We start from the raw sequence: 16,091 nt of genomic DNA, 5'->3' as shown, positions 1-16,091 counted from the left end.
CTCAGAAGGTTGTGAGATTAAGTGAAAGAGGCAGAGGCACAGGGAAGGTAAAAGGTCAGACAGAGGTTCTCAGAGGGGGAAATGGTGTGTAAAGCGAGGGCATCAGACTAGATGGTCTCTCCGTGCCATTGACGTATCTGTTCTGAAATAAGGCTGAACCACAGATGGCTTCAGCATTCTGCATACAGGAAAGCAGGTTTTTATAAGAAGTGTGTGTGGGGGGTGGATGGGTGGGGGAGGGATCAAAAGGGAGAAAGAAACTATAATTAGAAATTTTAAAAAAGCAGAAGTTTGGGTTTTGGCAGTAGATCATTTAAATTAAAGAGGGAAAGGATTTGTTGGAGGTTAGCAATAAACTTAGGTAAATGAAGGTAAGAAAAGATGATTTGTTCATGAAGACCCCTGTAAGATTAGGGTCTGCATATGTCATCAGTCAATAGCTCTCATCCTAAAAGACTACCTGATTCAGAAATGAATGAGTGACTGGTTGGATCCCATCTTCGTATTGTAGAAAAAGAGACAGACTGATATGCACCCACAGGACAACGGTAATCAGGATGGAGAGGTGACTCAAAATTAGGCCTTAAGGCAGGGTCTTCTCCATGGAGAAGAGAAGACATAACAGAATGGGGAAAAGGGTTTTTGAATATTTTAATGCCTCTCTGTGGGAAGAGAGATTAACTTGCTCATCATGTCTTATAAAGTAGAACAAGGATTAAGGGCAGGGGAGTGGGAAGTACGAAGTATTGGGTGCACTTTTTGCTTGTTAGACTCCTGATTCCACGAGTTACACGCTCATCCTCTGAGACTATCACCCACAATTCCAGATTCTGCAGTTAAAACCTCCTGTAAATGTGATAGAAGTGAAGGATTAGCTATTTCTGTATCAGCTGACTCAGAGATAGAAACCTAGATCTCCAAAACTGTCCCTCAGCCAGGCATTAAGGCTGTTTTTAATCCTTAGCGGAGTCAGCATTCAGCCTTCTCTCTCTGACTGGTTACAGCACACACCATACCTGTAACTCTGTGGATTATTTAAGGTTTGGGAACCCACCCACCTCTCTGCCAGGCCTGTAAATTCAATTTGCTAACACCATTTTTTTTTTTTTTTTCACATTAGTGGAGATTACAATACCAAAGCTGGAGCTGGTGCCACAGTCTTCCAGAAGCCCAGCCAGGCTTACAGACACAGCAGGGACTGAAACCGGCCCACCCGAAGGTTCTGTTTGGCCAACGCAGTGCTTTTTGTTTTGTTTTGTTTTGTTTTGAAGTATTTTTGAAGATGAATGCTTTCAGACCCTGCTGTCTGCCTCCTGGCCTTTCTCGCTCGTTTAAGTAGGCATTGAGTTTTCAGCTTCTGATCCCAGCCAGGTTGTTAGGTTTCTTTGGATTTCTCTTGATCGTAACAGGGTGAGGTTTCCGAGTTCTGCCTTTATGGTAGAAGCACTATCTTTCTGACACAGCCTTGCTAGGACCTTGGAAAGGCTCCTTTAAAATCCACACTCGAATAAACAAGTGTGGTGTATCCATATAATGGAATATTATTCAGCTGTAAAAAGGAAGGAAACACTGACACATGGTACAATGTGGATGCATCTGGAAAACATTACGCTAAGTCAAAGAAGATAGACACGAAAGGCCACAGCTTTATGAAATACCCAAAATATTGTCTTGACACAGAAAGCAGATTCGTGGCTGCCAGGGGCTCAGGGGAGGGGAATGGGGAACAACTGCTTAATGGCTATGGGTTTCCTTTTGGGGTGATAAAAATATTTCAGAACTAGATAGAGGTGGTGGTTGCAGAGCATTGTGAATGTACTAAAAGCTCCTGAAGTGTTCACTCTGAAATGGTTGATTTTATGTGAATATTACCTCAATTAAAAAAATTCCTCCCCACCCCCATCATTAGGGGGACTACTTCTGTGAACCATGGGGCACTCTTCTCTTCACTTGCTACTAAGTGTTCCAATCTCAGCAGGAGGAAAAGAGTGAGCCCTTTTGTTGAATTTGACACGTAATAACAACAATATCATTGCTATAATCTTGGTCACTGGGAAATCTTCACCATATATGAGGCAATTTATATATTATTTAGTGTAATATTCTTAAGACGTTCCAATCCTGGTTACATCGTTTACTAGCGGCATCGTCTAGAGCAAGTCAGTTACCTCTCTGTGCTTCAGTTTTCCCATCTAGAAGATGGGATGATTACAGTACCTGCCTTGTACATTTGTTGTGCGGATTCATGAGTTAATGTACGTAGAGCACTGAGAACAGTGTCTGCCAAGAGCAGGCGCTATGTAAGTGTAGTTGTTGTTATTACCTCCTGTCCCCTACCAAAACCCCCTGTTTGCCAAGATCTAGTTTGGGTGAGGGGAAAGGAGTAATGGAGAGACTTGAAGGTGGTGGGTGGTGTTTACTCTCCTACTCCCAGAGCAGAGGGCTGGCTGGGCAGGTGGAGTCACTGAGCAGAAGCTGGGCTTAGCTGCCGGCGCACCCTCCTGGAAGGTTGGGCTGGTGCCCAGGGATGAGGCACCACGGGAGAAGTGGAAAAGACCGGTTTGCCTGGACCTGACATGATCAAGTGGGCTTGAAGCTTAATAAAGAGCTTAAGGGAGAAAAGTGCTTGGCTACTGTGATGCTGGTTACCATGAGGATATCAGGCAGGACAAGCAAAAGAGAATGGCAGTCCCGAGATGCCCAGTAATTCACAGGATACTACTAATAACAGTTAGGACCATAATTCAAATGTATTGAGTGCTTCACCTGTGTCAGGCACTGAGTATTCTTATTATTCTTATTGTTATTATTATAACTAATATTTAGAGAGTGTCTGTGCCAGGCCTTATGCTATGTACTTTATAACAATGGTAATTGAGTAAAAAATAATAATGATCAATAACATATGCTGAGCCCTGTGCTAAGTGTTATCAATAATGATGGTAATATTGACAGTAACCAGCATTTATTAGTCATGGCTCAGGGGAATGGCCATTTCTACACGACTGGGTGTTTATCATGAGCTTGCACTGGTGGAGCTGGTGGCGCCAGGCTCTATGCTAAGCCTTTCCCATGCATTTGCTCATTCAGTCCTCACTGAGCCTGCTGACATAGGCCATGGTTATCACCGTTTTCAGAGAGGGAAACTGGGGTTCGGGGAGCTTAGATGTTTTGCTTGCTCGCCCATCGCTGTCTCCCTGCCCTGGCCTGGGTGTGGGAATGCAGCCAAAGTCAGGCTCCTTGGAGTCTCTGGGGCTTCACTGTGCCCACGGTGCCCAGGAGCTGGCCGTGCCCTCCTTCCCCTGACAGGGAGGCAGTCAGTCTGGATCAGGAGAGCATGAGGCCATGCACAAAAAGGAGCAGGGAGAAGACCCACTTGCTGCCCCCGTGGGCCCCTCAACCCGGCTGTGCTGCTCCTGGACTCTCCTAAGTTCTGTGAGCTCATCAGTCCCCTTTTACCCAATGCTGCTCGAGCTGAGTTCCTGCCACCTAAGAAGTCCAGACCAATAAAACATCTCATTGACCTAACACCCGAGCATCTGACAAGTTCCTGACTTGCCCGGCAGGCAATTTTGTTTCCCAGAAAACAGAGGAAGCAACCAGGGAAATTGCTACTCTGGACCTAATTCTGACCAACATGGACAAACTGGCTGGTGAAGTAGATGTGACATGTAACTGGTGAGAAAACTGCCACGCTGTCTTGAGTTTGTGGCGTGAGGAGCAAGTTGGAAACAGACTCTCTACATACAAACCTTAAGCTACTATGCTGTAATATTTTCTGTATGATTCAAGATGTTTGGTAACCCTAAAAATCTAAAACAAATTTGCAGCTCATCAAAAATGAAAATGCACTCTGTTTAAAATGAAATATGCTTCGAAGACTCAGACTTGAGGAAATGTCAATTTAGTTCAGTTAACAGGCTACATTCGAAGAGTCTAAAATTATGTAGCAGGATTGGGGAAACAGAAGATTTAAAGTTTTTAAGCATAACTCCTACAACCTAAGCTGTCAGTAGAGAGATCCAATTTAAAATAACAATGTTAAGCTACTAAATTATAGCACCAATATTACGTTAGTGCCTTTTAAAGTGTGGTTTGACGAGATGTGGAGATGATGACTGAGGGCTGGTGTCCACAGTCCATAATGATGGGCGGCACCTCTCTTGAACATCTGTCAGCTCAGGGCACCTCTTATGAGGTACTTGTCAGAGGGAAATGAGGCCTCAGCTAAATACCAATGGCTTCTCCACCTGAGCCAGAAAGACACACCTCCTGGTACCAGGATCTTATATCATCTAAACTGAAGAAAAAAAATATATGGTCTGAAATAGAGTCAGTTATACAAGAGAAGGCTTTGGTGTAATTATCAAAGAAGCTTTCAGGGCTCTGTTTTGGATTTGCATTAACCCAGAACTAAAGCTTTTCACTTTATTTTGGGCCATGGACAGCTCTGAAAAGTTGATAAAAGTTACAGACCCTATCCTTAGAGAAACACACCATATGCAAAATCTGGCAAGCAATGCCAGGGGGATTCATCAAATTCAGAAGGGCAATTATGAACCACAGGCTAAGAATCCTGATAATAAATGGAAAAAATTGCCTTTAACAAACCAAGCAAGACAGGCCAGCTAACCTTGGCTCAGGGATATAACCTGTCTATGAATGGCTTTTAGTTCACAGGGTTGTGAGGATAAAATGAGATACTGCATTTAAAAGTAAAGTGCTTGGCACATAGTAAATGCTCAGCATATATCAGCTGGTGGCATTTATTATTATTATTATTAGGACCTACAATTTGTTATAATACTTTTCCTTAGCAGCAAGATTTGTCCTAGGATCTCATAAATAATTTCCTGCCTGGTAGGTTTTAATTAAATATACAAATGAGAGCAGAGACTTATTCGAAAACATACAGCTTAAATCCTATGTTTCCAGTGTTATGCTCTGTCTCAGGTCCGCAGAATAGGAGTGCATTTAGTGTAGACAGAAGGAGAGAAAAAAGCCTACCTTTCCTTTTTCCCGGGTACAGGCACATTTAGAACAAGAGCAAAATCTATCTCACAAACCACATTTTGGGTTTAGAAAAATTCCCACAGATCCAGCAACTGTAACCTTTGTGATATTTGTATAAGTTTTGCCCTTAACCTGCAGCATTTTGGTTAATATGTTGCTGCATAAAATCAGTGACCTAATTTCCTGGTGAAGCCCAAATGAAGGGTTTGGACAATAAACAGATTAGAAATCTGGCAACTTTACAAAAACAGTTAAAAGACTGCACAACAGAACTTGAAACAAATAAAAGAAAACTTGCTCCTGTCTCCTGGCGCCCCGGAAATTCTTATCCAGACAGATGTCAGACTTCTCCCAATTAGAGTCCATCAGAAAGCCATTACATAGCAATTAAAACACAAACAAACTGACCAAAAGAACCTCCTGAGGCTGGTTGCCAGTTACATAGTATGTCCGGCCATGGGAATGACAAGACAGGGTTTGTAAGATTTGCAGGCTTCCTAACCCACTCTCTTGTGTGCACGTCGCTTTGTGGGGCACTTGGCATCTTCACATTCGTCCTCCCCTCTAATATTCTTGAGGCCCTTGTGGAGAACGCTTGCTCTCTGCGCAGCGGGTATGTGGGCCTGCCTCGGTTTCTCCACCGCGTTAATGCTTCCTGCCCTGTGGGCCTTCGCACCTGCTGTTCTCTCTGCTGCCACACTCTTCCCTCCCCCCCTCACGCTCCCACCTCCTACTCAATGTCAAGGTCTTGGCTTGCAATTTCCCTTCCTCGGCATAGCCCCTCGGGGCCTCCCAGACTAGATGAGGAGCCTTATAACATACTCCAGTTACTCTCAAACCTCCCCTTCACAGCGTTCATCGCAGCTTGTCACTGCGTGTTTGCACTTCTGTTTGATTAAAGTCGGTCTCCCGCTACTGAGAGTAAACTCCACCACAGAAGCAAGCACCCCTGCCTCGTTCATTTCAGGGCGCCTGGCACAAACATGCCCTCAGTTTGAGTGGATGAATGAAAGACGGTGTAATTATCCTTATTTTACAGGTGAAGGAAGAGACCTCAGAGAAAGAAGTTACTTCTCAAGGTCACAGCCCATTAGCAGAAGTGCTGGTGCTTGGACCCAGGTGTCCTCCTGGCTGGTTCTCACCACTCCTATGCTGCCTGGAAGGACAGTTTTCTTGCCATTTCTGGGGAATATAATTTTGAGTCTTGGTACCCCTGCCTGGAGAGGGTGTCCAAGGCAAACACAAGGCCAGCTCTCAGTGATAGCAGAAACCCCTGGTGGCTGCCACCCCTGAGAAGCCCACAGCCCGAGTCAGCATGACTCTAGCAGCAGATGGCCTGGACCCCCTCATTCCAGGATCACTCAGCATCCCTCGAGGCAGGTCCTTGAATGCCCTACAATTACTCCCACTCTCCCAGAAGCCCGGGTTGGGGTGGGGGGCAGGGATGGGGATAATTAAGGAGGGGGGTGACAGGCCCTTCTTTATCACCAAGAATGTCTCCACGTCCTGGAGGCATTTCTGCTGAAGGTTTGATTGTGCGTTCTCTCTCATGATGACAAAGCTACTCCATCACTTAACTCTTTCAGCATTCTGTGAAGTTCTGGTCCAAAGCAGGGCTTAGAAGATACTGATACATGAGGATGTGAGCCCCAGGAGAGCAGGGAACTTGTGGGACTTGCTCACGGCTACGTCTCTGGTTGTTAGGACAGCACTGGGCACACAGGCAGTGCTCAACAGGTATCTGCTATATGAAGGAACTAAAAGCTTTCTGTGTGTCAGGAACTTACTATATTGCTTTATTATAGGGACTGTTACTAGCCCATTTTATGGCCTAGGCAATAGGGGTTTAGAGAGTTAAGAGATTTACTCAAGGTCAAAAACTTACTAAACAGTGGAGCCAGGATTCCAAGCACTAAATGGGCGATTAGGATTGGTAATTCAGGCAGTAAGGGCAAGACCTTGATTTCTCGTGATATGAACATGAGAGCAGTTTCAACACTAGGAAATATCTTCATCAAAGAAGGGGGAGAGGAATTCATGCAACAAACTTTCAGACCAAGCGCAAAGTCCAGATTCTCAGGGTCCATGAAGATACCACACAGTTTGCTGAGACTCATGTGGGCTTCCCAGCATATAACATAGGGTCCTGCAGCAGGAACCACTCAGGGATCCAGGCACTGAGGGATCAGTGCTCATGGAAAGGGGGAGGCCTAGTCCTTCAGAGATCAGAGTAGAGGGCAGGGCTTGGGTCTCAGGAGGCAAGATGGGGAGAGCCCTGGAGTGGGAGTCATAAGGCCATGTCCCCCTTTGCCCCCTGTACCCTTGAGCTCTCATGCAAATCTCTTCGTGTCTCTGGGGCTCACTTTCCCCATCTATACAATGAGGGTTGTTACTTTACAGCCTAGAGTGACTCCTGGGATCGATTCACCTCTAATACCTGCATGACTGTACATACAAGTAAGTAGCTGTAGAGTCTCACAGCATCTTAGAAATGGTCATCTCGCTCAGTCCAACAAAGGAACCCTGCTCTAACATGCCCAGGAGGTGGCATGAGATTCTGCTGAATAGCTCTAGGCTGGTGGTTCTCAACCCAGGTTGATTATGCCTCCTGGGGGACAGACATGTGGCAACGTCTGAGATATTTTTGGTTGTCACAATGAGAAGGGGTACGTTTTTGGCATCTAGTGGGCAGAGGCCAGGGATGCTACCAAACACCCTGTAGTACACAGGGACGTCTCCACACGGAAAGATTATCTGGCCCCATATGTCAACAGTGCTGAGGTTGAGAAACTGGCTCTAGGCAAAGGGGATTCATTACATGTTGAGGGAACTCCTGGCATGGGCATGTGTGGCTAGGACAAGCTTGATAGGAACATATGCTCCTTGTAATGGCCCCCCTGACCTTCCATCTGCCTTGTGGGGAAACTGGGAGGAAGGTTTCTCCCCAAGAAATGCCCTCCCCAAGACGGCTATTCAAACAGCTGCGGATGGCTAGTACAGCAATTCAGCCAACAGCGATCACCTGTAGAGTGAGCGCATGTGGGTCAATGCCAGGGCTGAGGGGCCAACGTCAGAAGCAAGATTCTCAGGGAGATGGCCAACGGCTCAATGCAAGCTGGAGGAGACCAGGTGCAAACAAAGGGCTGAGGGGGTTCCAGGAGGAGGGACTAGTGAGTTGTGGGTGGGGCTGGGGCCATTTGGGGAGCTTCTGAAGTGGGCAGTGCCTAAACTGAGCCTACAATGGTAGGCGCTCCAAAGTAAGGCACACAGGACACAGTGTTCAGGACACAGGTGAAGAGCATCTACTCGGAGGCACTAGGACCATGAGATCATCCGAGGGGCTGAACACCGTCCCTGCCACAAGGTCCAGGCTGGCCAGCCCTGCCCACCTCCCACCTCATCTCTCACCTTCTGGCTGCACCCCGGACACACTGGCTCCTCTCGGTCTCCCACACTTGCCATTTCCTCACCGCTCCCCCAGAGGCTGGCAGATTCAGTGCCCTCAGGTTGGCGAATCCCATCCCTCCCCTCTTTGCCCAGTTAACACCCACTCGTCCTTTGAACCCCAGCTCCCGGCCCACTGTCAGGGAACCTTCCCTGCTGCCCTCCCCACCCCGTCATGTGCTCTCACAGTCCCACACTCCTCCCCTTCGTACAGCTTCTTACAGTTGACAGGTATTTGTGTGACTACGGACCATGGTCCACCTCCCCCCTGGACTACAGGGCAATGGAGGTAGGGTTGAGGTTGGAATTCACTGTGGACCCTGGTGCAGAGCCTGCACCTGGTGGGGGCTCGAGAAAGAGTATTTGAATGGACGAAGGAATGATTGGAAGTTGGCTTGGGCAGCTGAAGTGTTGAGTTTGTTCAAGGCAGTTTGAGCCCTCAGTGAGAGGGTCTTAACTCCTAGGCTGGAGTGTGTGTATCTCACGGGTGAGCAGGGATGGGCCCTGGAGGCCTCTCGAAAGGGGTCTGCCGAGAACACTGTAATGCCTGGGAATGATGGACTGGGCAGAGGATGGAGGACTGAGCAGCACCTGGGGACTAATTAGGAGACTGGTGCGAGGATCCTGGGGTCAGAGGGCTGGACCCCGGGAAGCGGCAGAGGGAAAGCAGCTCTGATTTGCTTCTTGGAGACTCTTGGTTCCCCCCCATTCCTTTTGGTGCATCCTGAGAGTCTGTGGGAAGACTAAGCAGCAGCCCGGTGGGATGCTCTGAGATGGGGGGGGGAAGGGATGGGAGAGGGAGGTGGGGGTATGGGGGCTGTGATGGTGCAGACACTCTGTAACTCAGACATCCTCCTGTTCTCTGACCCTTTGGCCCCAAGCAGCTCAACCTCCCACCCACTGGCAGAGCCAGGGCAGTCTGCTCAGAGAACTGCCAGGGAAGCAGGCCAGCCGAGCAGCCGGTGGAGGCACACAGGGACAGAAGGCAGATTACACGTCACTTCACATTAGCCACACCGGCAACTTTCCCGAACCACCCAGAGAGGGGCAGATGAATCACAATTCTGAGGACAAGCCAAAAGCACAGACAACACGGAGATGGAAGGAGACTGTACCTCCTTTCTACTCATGAGGGAATAGGAATGCCTTGCAGAGGGTCAGGTTTGCTCACCTGTGAGGTACATCTCCTCTCCTTCAGTGAACATCTGGTGGCAGCGTACACATCTGGCACAGGTTGGGTGGTAGTGCTTCCCTCCTGCCTATGGAAATAAAAAGATAAAAGAGGTCAGAGCTGGGGCTGCCATCCAGTGGGGCAGGTTGGGTTTGAACATTTCCTAACTCATTAGTGTCGACGGCATCTTCATGGCCCTGAAGCTGGTTGGGAGTCTATGCAGGGGAGTCCAGAGCAGTCTAAAAGTTCACCAGAAGCTTGGTGATTCCATACCATGCGTATCTGATGGCATTCAGGGGACTTCCCTGGACACCTGTACTTCTATTCCAGCAGTGAAAGGGCCATTTGAAGCCCACTGGTCCTACCTCCTTATTTCCAGATGAGAAAACAGCCTTACTTTGAGGACATCCCAGCATGTCCCCAAGAATGAGCCCTTACCACCAGAGGTACCTGACATGGTTTTAAGTGGCACAGAGACCTTCGGTTTAATGACACTGGATCCGTGAAAAAAAAAGATGTCCTTTTTAATCCTCTATCAATTCTTCTAACTTTTTCCAAGGAGAAAGTACCAGTTTGGTATAGTATGTCTTTAACATCTATCCAAAACTTAATAATCTACCTTTTTTTTTTTTTTTTTTTGCGGTACGCGGGCCTCTCACTGTTGGGGCCTCTCCTGTTGCGGAGCACAGGCTCCGGACGTGCAGGCTCAGCAGCCATGGCTCACGGGCCCAGCTGCTCCATGGCATGTGGGATCTTCCCAGACCGGGGCAAGAACCCGTGTCCCCTGCATCAGCAGGCGGACTCTCATCCACTGCGCCACCAGGGAAGCCCACTAATCTACCTTTTTAAGAATAAGAACAGATGTGAGGCTTGGAGACTCCACTAGGGCTATATTTTCTCAGTCACTGGCAATATGGCAAGTGATCCTGGTTTTCCTGTTATACTACATAAGTTTTCTTGTGTGTAAAGGAACCAACTTGAAGATAAGTTATAGCATTAAGTAAGAATGAGCACACGAGGCTCATAGGCATGGAAAAAATTGTGAAAGTGCCACACTTTTAGGGCTCAGTGGACAAACAAGGGCACCCACAAAGCCAGGACCTATTGGGGAGTCTCTGACCCTCAGGCAAGTCCCATGACTGCTGTACCTGGGAATCTCCACCCCATCCCCAGTTCACCCCAGTCTGACTTTGGTGAGCCCCCTTCCCTATTCCCACTTTCCTTCCCTACCCATTATTTCAAGTAAAAATGGAAATGATGTGCAGCTGAGAATTCCTCTCTTGGGGGAAGAAACAACCCTCGGAGAAGGCTGTGACTCAAGGTCCCACTGGAAGCCAGGAGCAATGTTGGAGCTGCTCCCTGGAGGGCCGGTCACCAGCCCAGTGCTCACTTCCAGGCCAACAGTTCTGACACTGCGGTCCCAGCCAAGAGGACCTGGCACATGAGGGCCCTTCACTGGCAGCTCTAGAACTGCTATATGGGAGGGGCTCGGTGCAGCGATTGGGTTGGAAGGTGGGGCTCATTTTGAAGGTATATGTTGCACGTTACAGCAGGGTTTTATTGGGGGGGGGATATAACCTGGGGAAAATTGATGGATACTGGGATGTTGTTAACGGCCCCCCCAGACATCACTTGGTCTGATGTTAACGGGTTCCTTCCAATTCAAAAAGTATAACTGTATAATGCTGAAGGCTTCTCCCTGAATCTTCTGGGGTGGGGGAGGGTTGGTTGGGCACGGACTTATCTATTCTGGAGAGACTTGATTTATTCTAAAAATTTAGCAAGAATGTGGAAAGGGCAGATTTTTTAAAAAGGAAAAAAAAAATCCAAAGTCCCTTTTTTTCAGTCTTGGTTGTTTGCATGGCTCCCACCAATGACAGAATGTTCTTATCATCACCAAAGCAAACTGCGTTCAAACTTTGGAAGGAGCCTGCTAATTTTCCCAAGCTGAGATGTCGTGGGATTGATTCTCCCATACCATGACAAGGATAATCGTTTTAAATAGTAGTCTCTTCCTACTTTGTGTCTCTTTATCATTTCAATTATAGACCTGTTTCTAGGATGGCAACAGCACGATGGCAAAACTGAAGCTGGCATCTTCCTAAATGTCACGCCCCAGCACCCCACTCCAGCCGCCAGAGGCTTTGTGCCCATCTAGCAATCCTGCCATGAATGGCACTAAAAACCACCTGAGGGAGTGGGGAAGGGAGGCTGCAGAGCAGCAGGTACCAGCAAAAGGAAAACCAAGTCAGTGGGATAAGATGAGACATTCTGTCTGTTAACAAGCCAAAGTCTAGAACATAGTGAAGAAAATGGCAAAGAATCAGTACCTGGAAAATGGGGCCCTACTGGAGAGGTCTGAAAACCACAAGCAAGGTTAGGCAAGGCAGCACAGGGACACAGGGCTGTGGTTCTCCTTGGAGAGGACACAGACCAGGAAGGAAGGAGTGTGACTGGCGCTCAGCACGTTGAGGTCTGTCACTGAGCAGGGGTTGTGGGGTGGCCTGGGGAGGGAATGGGAAGGGGAAATGGAATTTAATTAAGTGCCTATTGTGTACCCAGAAATGCACTGGGCCTCGCAGTGGGCAGCTGTTGCTTTGGCCTGGCAAATATCCTTCCTCCTTCCTCCTTCCTCCAGAACTAGCATCAAGCTTTTCCTTGGTGGGATTGACTACCCATTCCCCATGTCAATCCATGTGGTTATTCCAGCTCTATGGTCACAGCTACTGGTTTGGAGATGGGCCTGAGATTCTCCAATGAGGGCCAGTCCCAGGACGCTTGCTGAGCTATTAGGAAAGAGAAAACTCGCCTTCCATCGGAAATGCTGGCTGATAGGATGTAAGCCTAGAGCAATGGTGTCCAATTTCCCCATCATATAGAAGAGGCTTCCTGAGAATAAAGCCAACACAGAAGAAAGTGGCACCAAGAGGGCAAGATATTCCAAACGCATTTGTTTGAGTGCTGGATCCAGCTGTGCCTGAAGTAAGAACTCCTCCTGGGTTTTTATTATGGGAGCTGATAAATTTCCTTTTTGGTCTGAGCCAGCTGAGTATAGTCTCTGTACTTGCAAGCAAAAGAGTCCTGACTAGCTATAAAGGAAAAACACACTCCTGTGTTGGTCCCTTACTCTCAGACTACTACCATACTCATAGCACTTCTGATACCAGCTATGTGGGTGTTTTTTTTTTTTTTTTCTCCCACACCAAGCAATTCTCTATGACACCAGCTGGGTGTCCTATAATTTAATTTATTCTGACACTCTACTCGGAGAGAACGTCAGACCCCACAGGTTAAGGGCTCAGACCCACAAGACTGTCTGCCCCCAACCCCAATTTAGATGCCAATCATAAGTCCCAGGTTGTCACCTGTATTTCTTACTGACCAGCTATAAATCAGCGTTCCCATGACCCCCATCTTGGGTTTAATAATTTTCTAGAATGGCTCACAGAACTCAGGGAAACAGTTACATTTACTGGTTTATTACAAAAGGATATGATAAAGAATAGAGATGAGCATCCAGGTAGAAGAGGCACAAGGTATGTGGGCAGGGGAATGGGGCATCAATGCCCTCTCACTGTGCACCGCTCTCCCAGAACCTCCACCTGCGCACCAACCTGGAAGCTCTCTGAATCCCGTACTTGTGGGGTATTTACGGAGGCTTCCTTGCATAGGCAGGATCCATCACTAACTCAATTTCTAGGCCCTCTCCCCTTCCTGGAGGATGGGAATTGGGGCTGAAAGTTTAAACTTCTAACCATGGCTTGATATTTTTCTGGTGACCAGCCCCCATCCAGGAGCCCACCAAGAGTCACCTCATTAGAACAAAATATGCTCCTATCCCTCAGAAAATTCCAAGCCATTTAGGAGCTCTGTGTGTAGGAACTGAGGTCAAAGATCAAATGTTAGAACAAAATATGCCCCTAGTGCTCTTATCACTTAGGAAATTAGAAGGATTTTAGGAGCTCTGTGCCAGGAACCAGGGGCAGAGACCAATATATATATTTTCTATGATTTCACATTGACATATCTACTAGGAGTTAATAGCAGTAGTATTCTCCATTGATAGATAAAGACTCTAATAAGACTGAGAGGAAGTGACTTGGTTAAGGTTTCATGGCTAGAAGTGATAAAACTGGAATCTAAGTCTGTTTCACTCCAACTGTGTATCTTCATACATCACACTGCCTCAAAGGCCCTGGGTAGCTGAGAGCTGTTGGCATCTGTGTGGGATACGGGAGCCACTCCACTCTCTGGAGTCCCAGATTTCAGCTCTGTCTTTACTAGAAATTCTGCATGTGACCTGGGAAAAGCACCACATGTCTTGGGGCTCACTTTTCTTATATGTAAAACGAGGAGGGTAAACTAGTTGATGGCTAAAAGTCTCTTCCTGCTCTAAGGAAAAAAAAAAAAAAATCAACACGCCCAAGATGCTAACGGAGCCTCGTACAAATGTAATCAATTGAAACCCAGTCACAAGAGCTGCCCAAGAAGAGAAGGCTCTCACTATGCTAAATGACAGTAACATGCCGGGGAAAAGACAGCCACCGACACGATTTCAGAGCAGCTTGGAAATGTTGGGACAAATTCCCGTCTACCGCCCTGGCCCTGCGTGTAATCGAACTCTCTTCCTTCTCGAACGAAAAGTCTGCTTTTATGATCTCTCGTGCCACTGACCCTTTACCCCACCGCAATGTGGATGCCCCCTGCCCACAATCCTGCAGACTCAACAAATGGTTCTCCTGAAGGTAACCTTGCCCCACACCTCACAGCTTTTCCTCAGCTGGCACATCCCTACCTGCTCTGTAGAATCTACCCAACACCCTGACTGACTCCCCATCTTTTCCGGAGCTCTGTCCTCTCATCACCCCTTCCCAATCTCCCCCCACATGCCGACGGCTGCTCCTCATGCTCTGACAACTTCTCAGCCCCTTCTGCCCCCTGTAAGCGCCACTCCTCAAGGCTGCTTTGAGCCCACTTCTCTTCCTTTCTCAGAAATCCTGATGACTCCAATGGTGCCGACTATTACTCAAATCCTAGCATTTTTGAGACTGGTCCCTCCAGGCCTGAGCTTTGTCCCTGAGCTCTGATGCACATTCTCACTGTCCTCTTGAAACCTTCCTGGAATTTCAGCCACACCCCACCCCAAAGAGAACTCGGTATGTTTCTGCCCAGATCAGCTTCCTTCCCTGCCACCCCCAGTTCTGCGGATGGTGACACCAGACTTCCTCTCACCTGGGCTTGACACTCTGGTTCAAGTTTTGGCCTCTTCCCTTTGATGGTTACGTCTACAAGTTGCCCCATGGTTGCAAAGCTACTGGAATTCTACTTCCACAGTGTTGTAGACAGGGTGGTTGCCCCTTCCACTGCCACTGTACCTCCCGAGTCCTTCCTGAGGGGTCAAGGGCTCCTCGCTGGTCTCCCACTTCCAGTTTCTTTCCTCTAAATTTAGCCCATGTACATCACGTTATCCTCCCTAAGATGAAGCTTGAAGCAGGTCACTTCTGCTTGGCCTTTCTAGAACACCCCTGCCCCTGTTGCCCCGTAAATGACAAACTCCTCACCCTGGTATCAGGCCTTCAGAAACCTGGGCCCAAACCCTCCCTATGTTTCTGTTTCATGCCTTTTCCTCCACATCTCACTCCTACAGCTCCTTGGAAATGTCTGATGGTTTATCCACTCTGTGCATTTGTTTATCTTATTCTGATTCCCTACAATCTTGTAAAAGCAATCTTACTACACTGCTCTTTGGTTTAAAATTCTCCCATGGCTTTCCACTGCACTTGCTAGAAAACAGAAACTTCTAAACAGGTCTACAGAGCTTTATGTGACATGCCCTTTAGGATATACTCCATCCTCCTCTAGTCCTGATTTACAGAACTCAGGCACACTGGCCTTTTTCTCTGTTCCCTGAAAGGGTCAAGCTCATTCTTCCTCCAGCTCTTCACATGGCGGCTTCCTGCTCATCCTCAGGGCTCAGCTTCAATGCATCTCCTCAGAGAGTCCATTCCTGGTTGCTACACTTTCTCCTGCTGAGCTGAGATGCGGCTGCAGAATCCTTCTCAACACACAGCTGACTCCAGGTAACCACAACCGACTGGCCAGATTAGTCAGAATTAATGATTCTGTTCGCAAGGCCTGACCCAGTCTGTCATCCCTCAGCCACTGTCACACGAGAAAACTGTGGCCTAGAAAGGCAAAGATACCCCAAATCTGAGCATGAGTTAGCACCCAACTGTTTCTACTCTTAGGCTACTGTTTTTCATTTGCACCAAACTCTTTCCTGTTTCTGGTTCCTCAAAGTGGGTGGTCCCAAAGCATAGGAAGACAGCTTCCTGGGCCCACAGGGTGTGGGAGGGAAGGCCAGCGAACGAGGGCCCAGGCGAGGGCTCAGGCAAGGGCTCAGCAATGGTGCTGCAGGTTGTCTGTCATGGCAGAGCGAGCTGTGCATCAGAGGTGGAGAAGA

The 16,091-nt window shown here is 47.8% G+C and overlaps 1 protein-coding gene across 1 annotated transcript in view; it reads right to left on the bottom strand.

Annotated features, from left to right (window-relative positions):
* The window catches only part of ABLIM3 (actin binding LIM protein family member 3), a 144,684-nt gene that overhangs the window by 43,673 nt on the left and 84,920 nt on the right, over positions 1 to 16,091 (bottom strand). The window contains exon 8 of the mRNA XM_082650673.1: positions 9,629 to 9,716. Within this exon, the coding sequence (XP_082506799.1) occupies positions 9,629 to 9,716 (88 nt within the window). The remainder of the gene's footprint in view (positions 1 to 9,628; positions 9,717 to 16,091) is intronic.

The sequence above is a fragment of the Grampus griseus genome (assembly GCF_964374135.1).
Source record: "Grampus griseus genome assembly, chromosome: 3".
NCBI lineage: Eukaryota > Metazoa > Chordata > Mammalia > Artiodactyla > Delphinidae > Grampus > Grampus griseus.
This window is presented reverse-complemented; position numbering and strand designations above follow the sequence as displayed.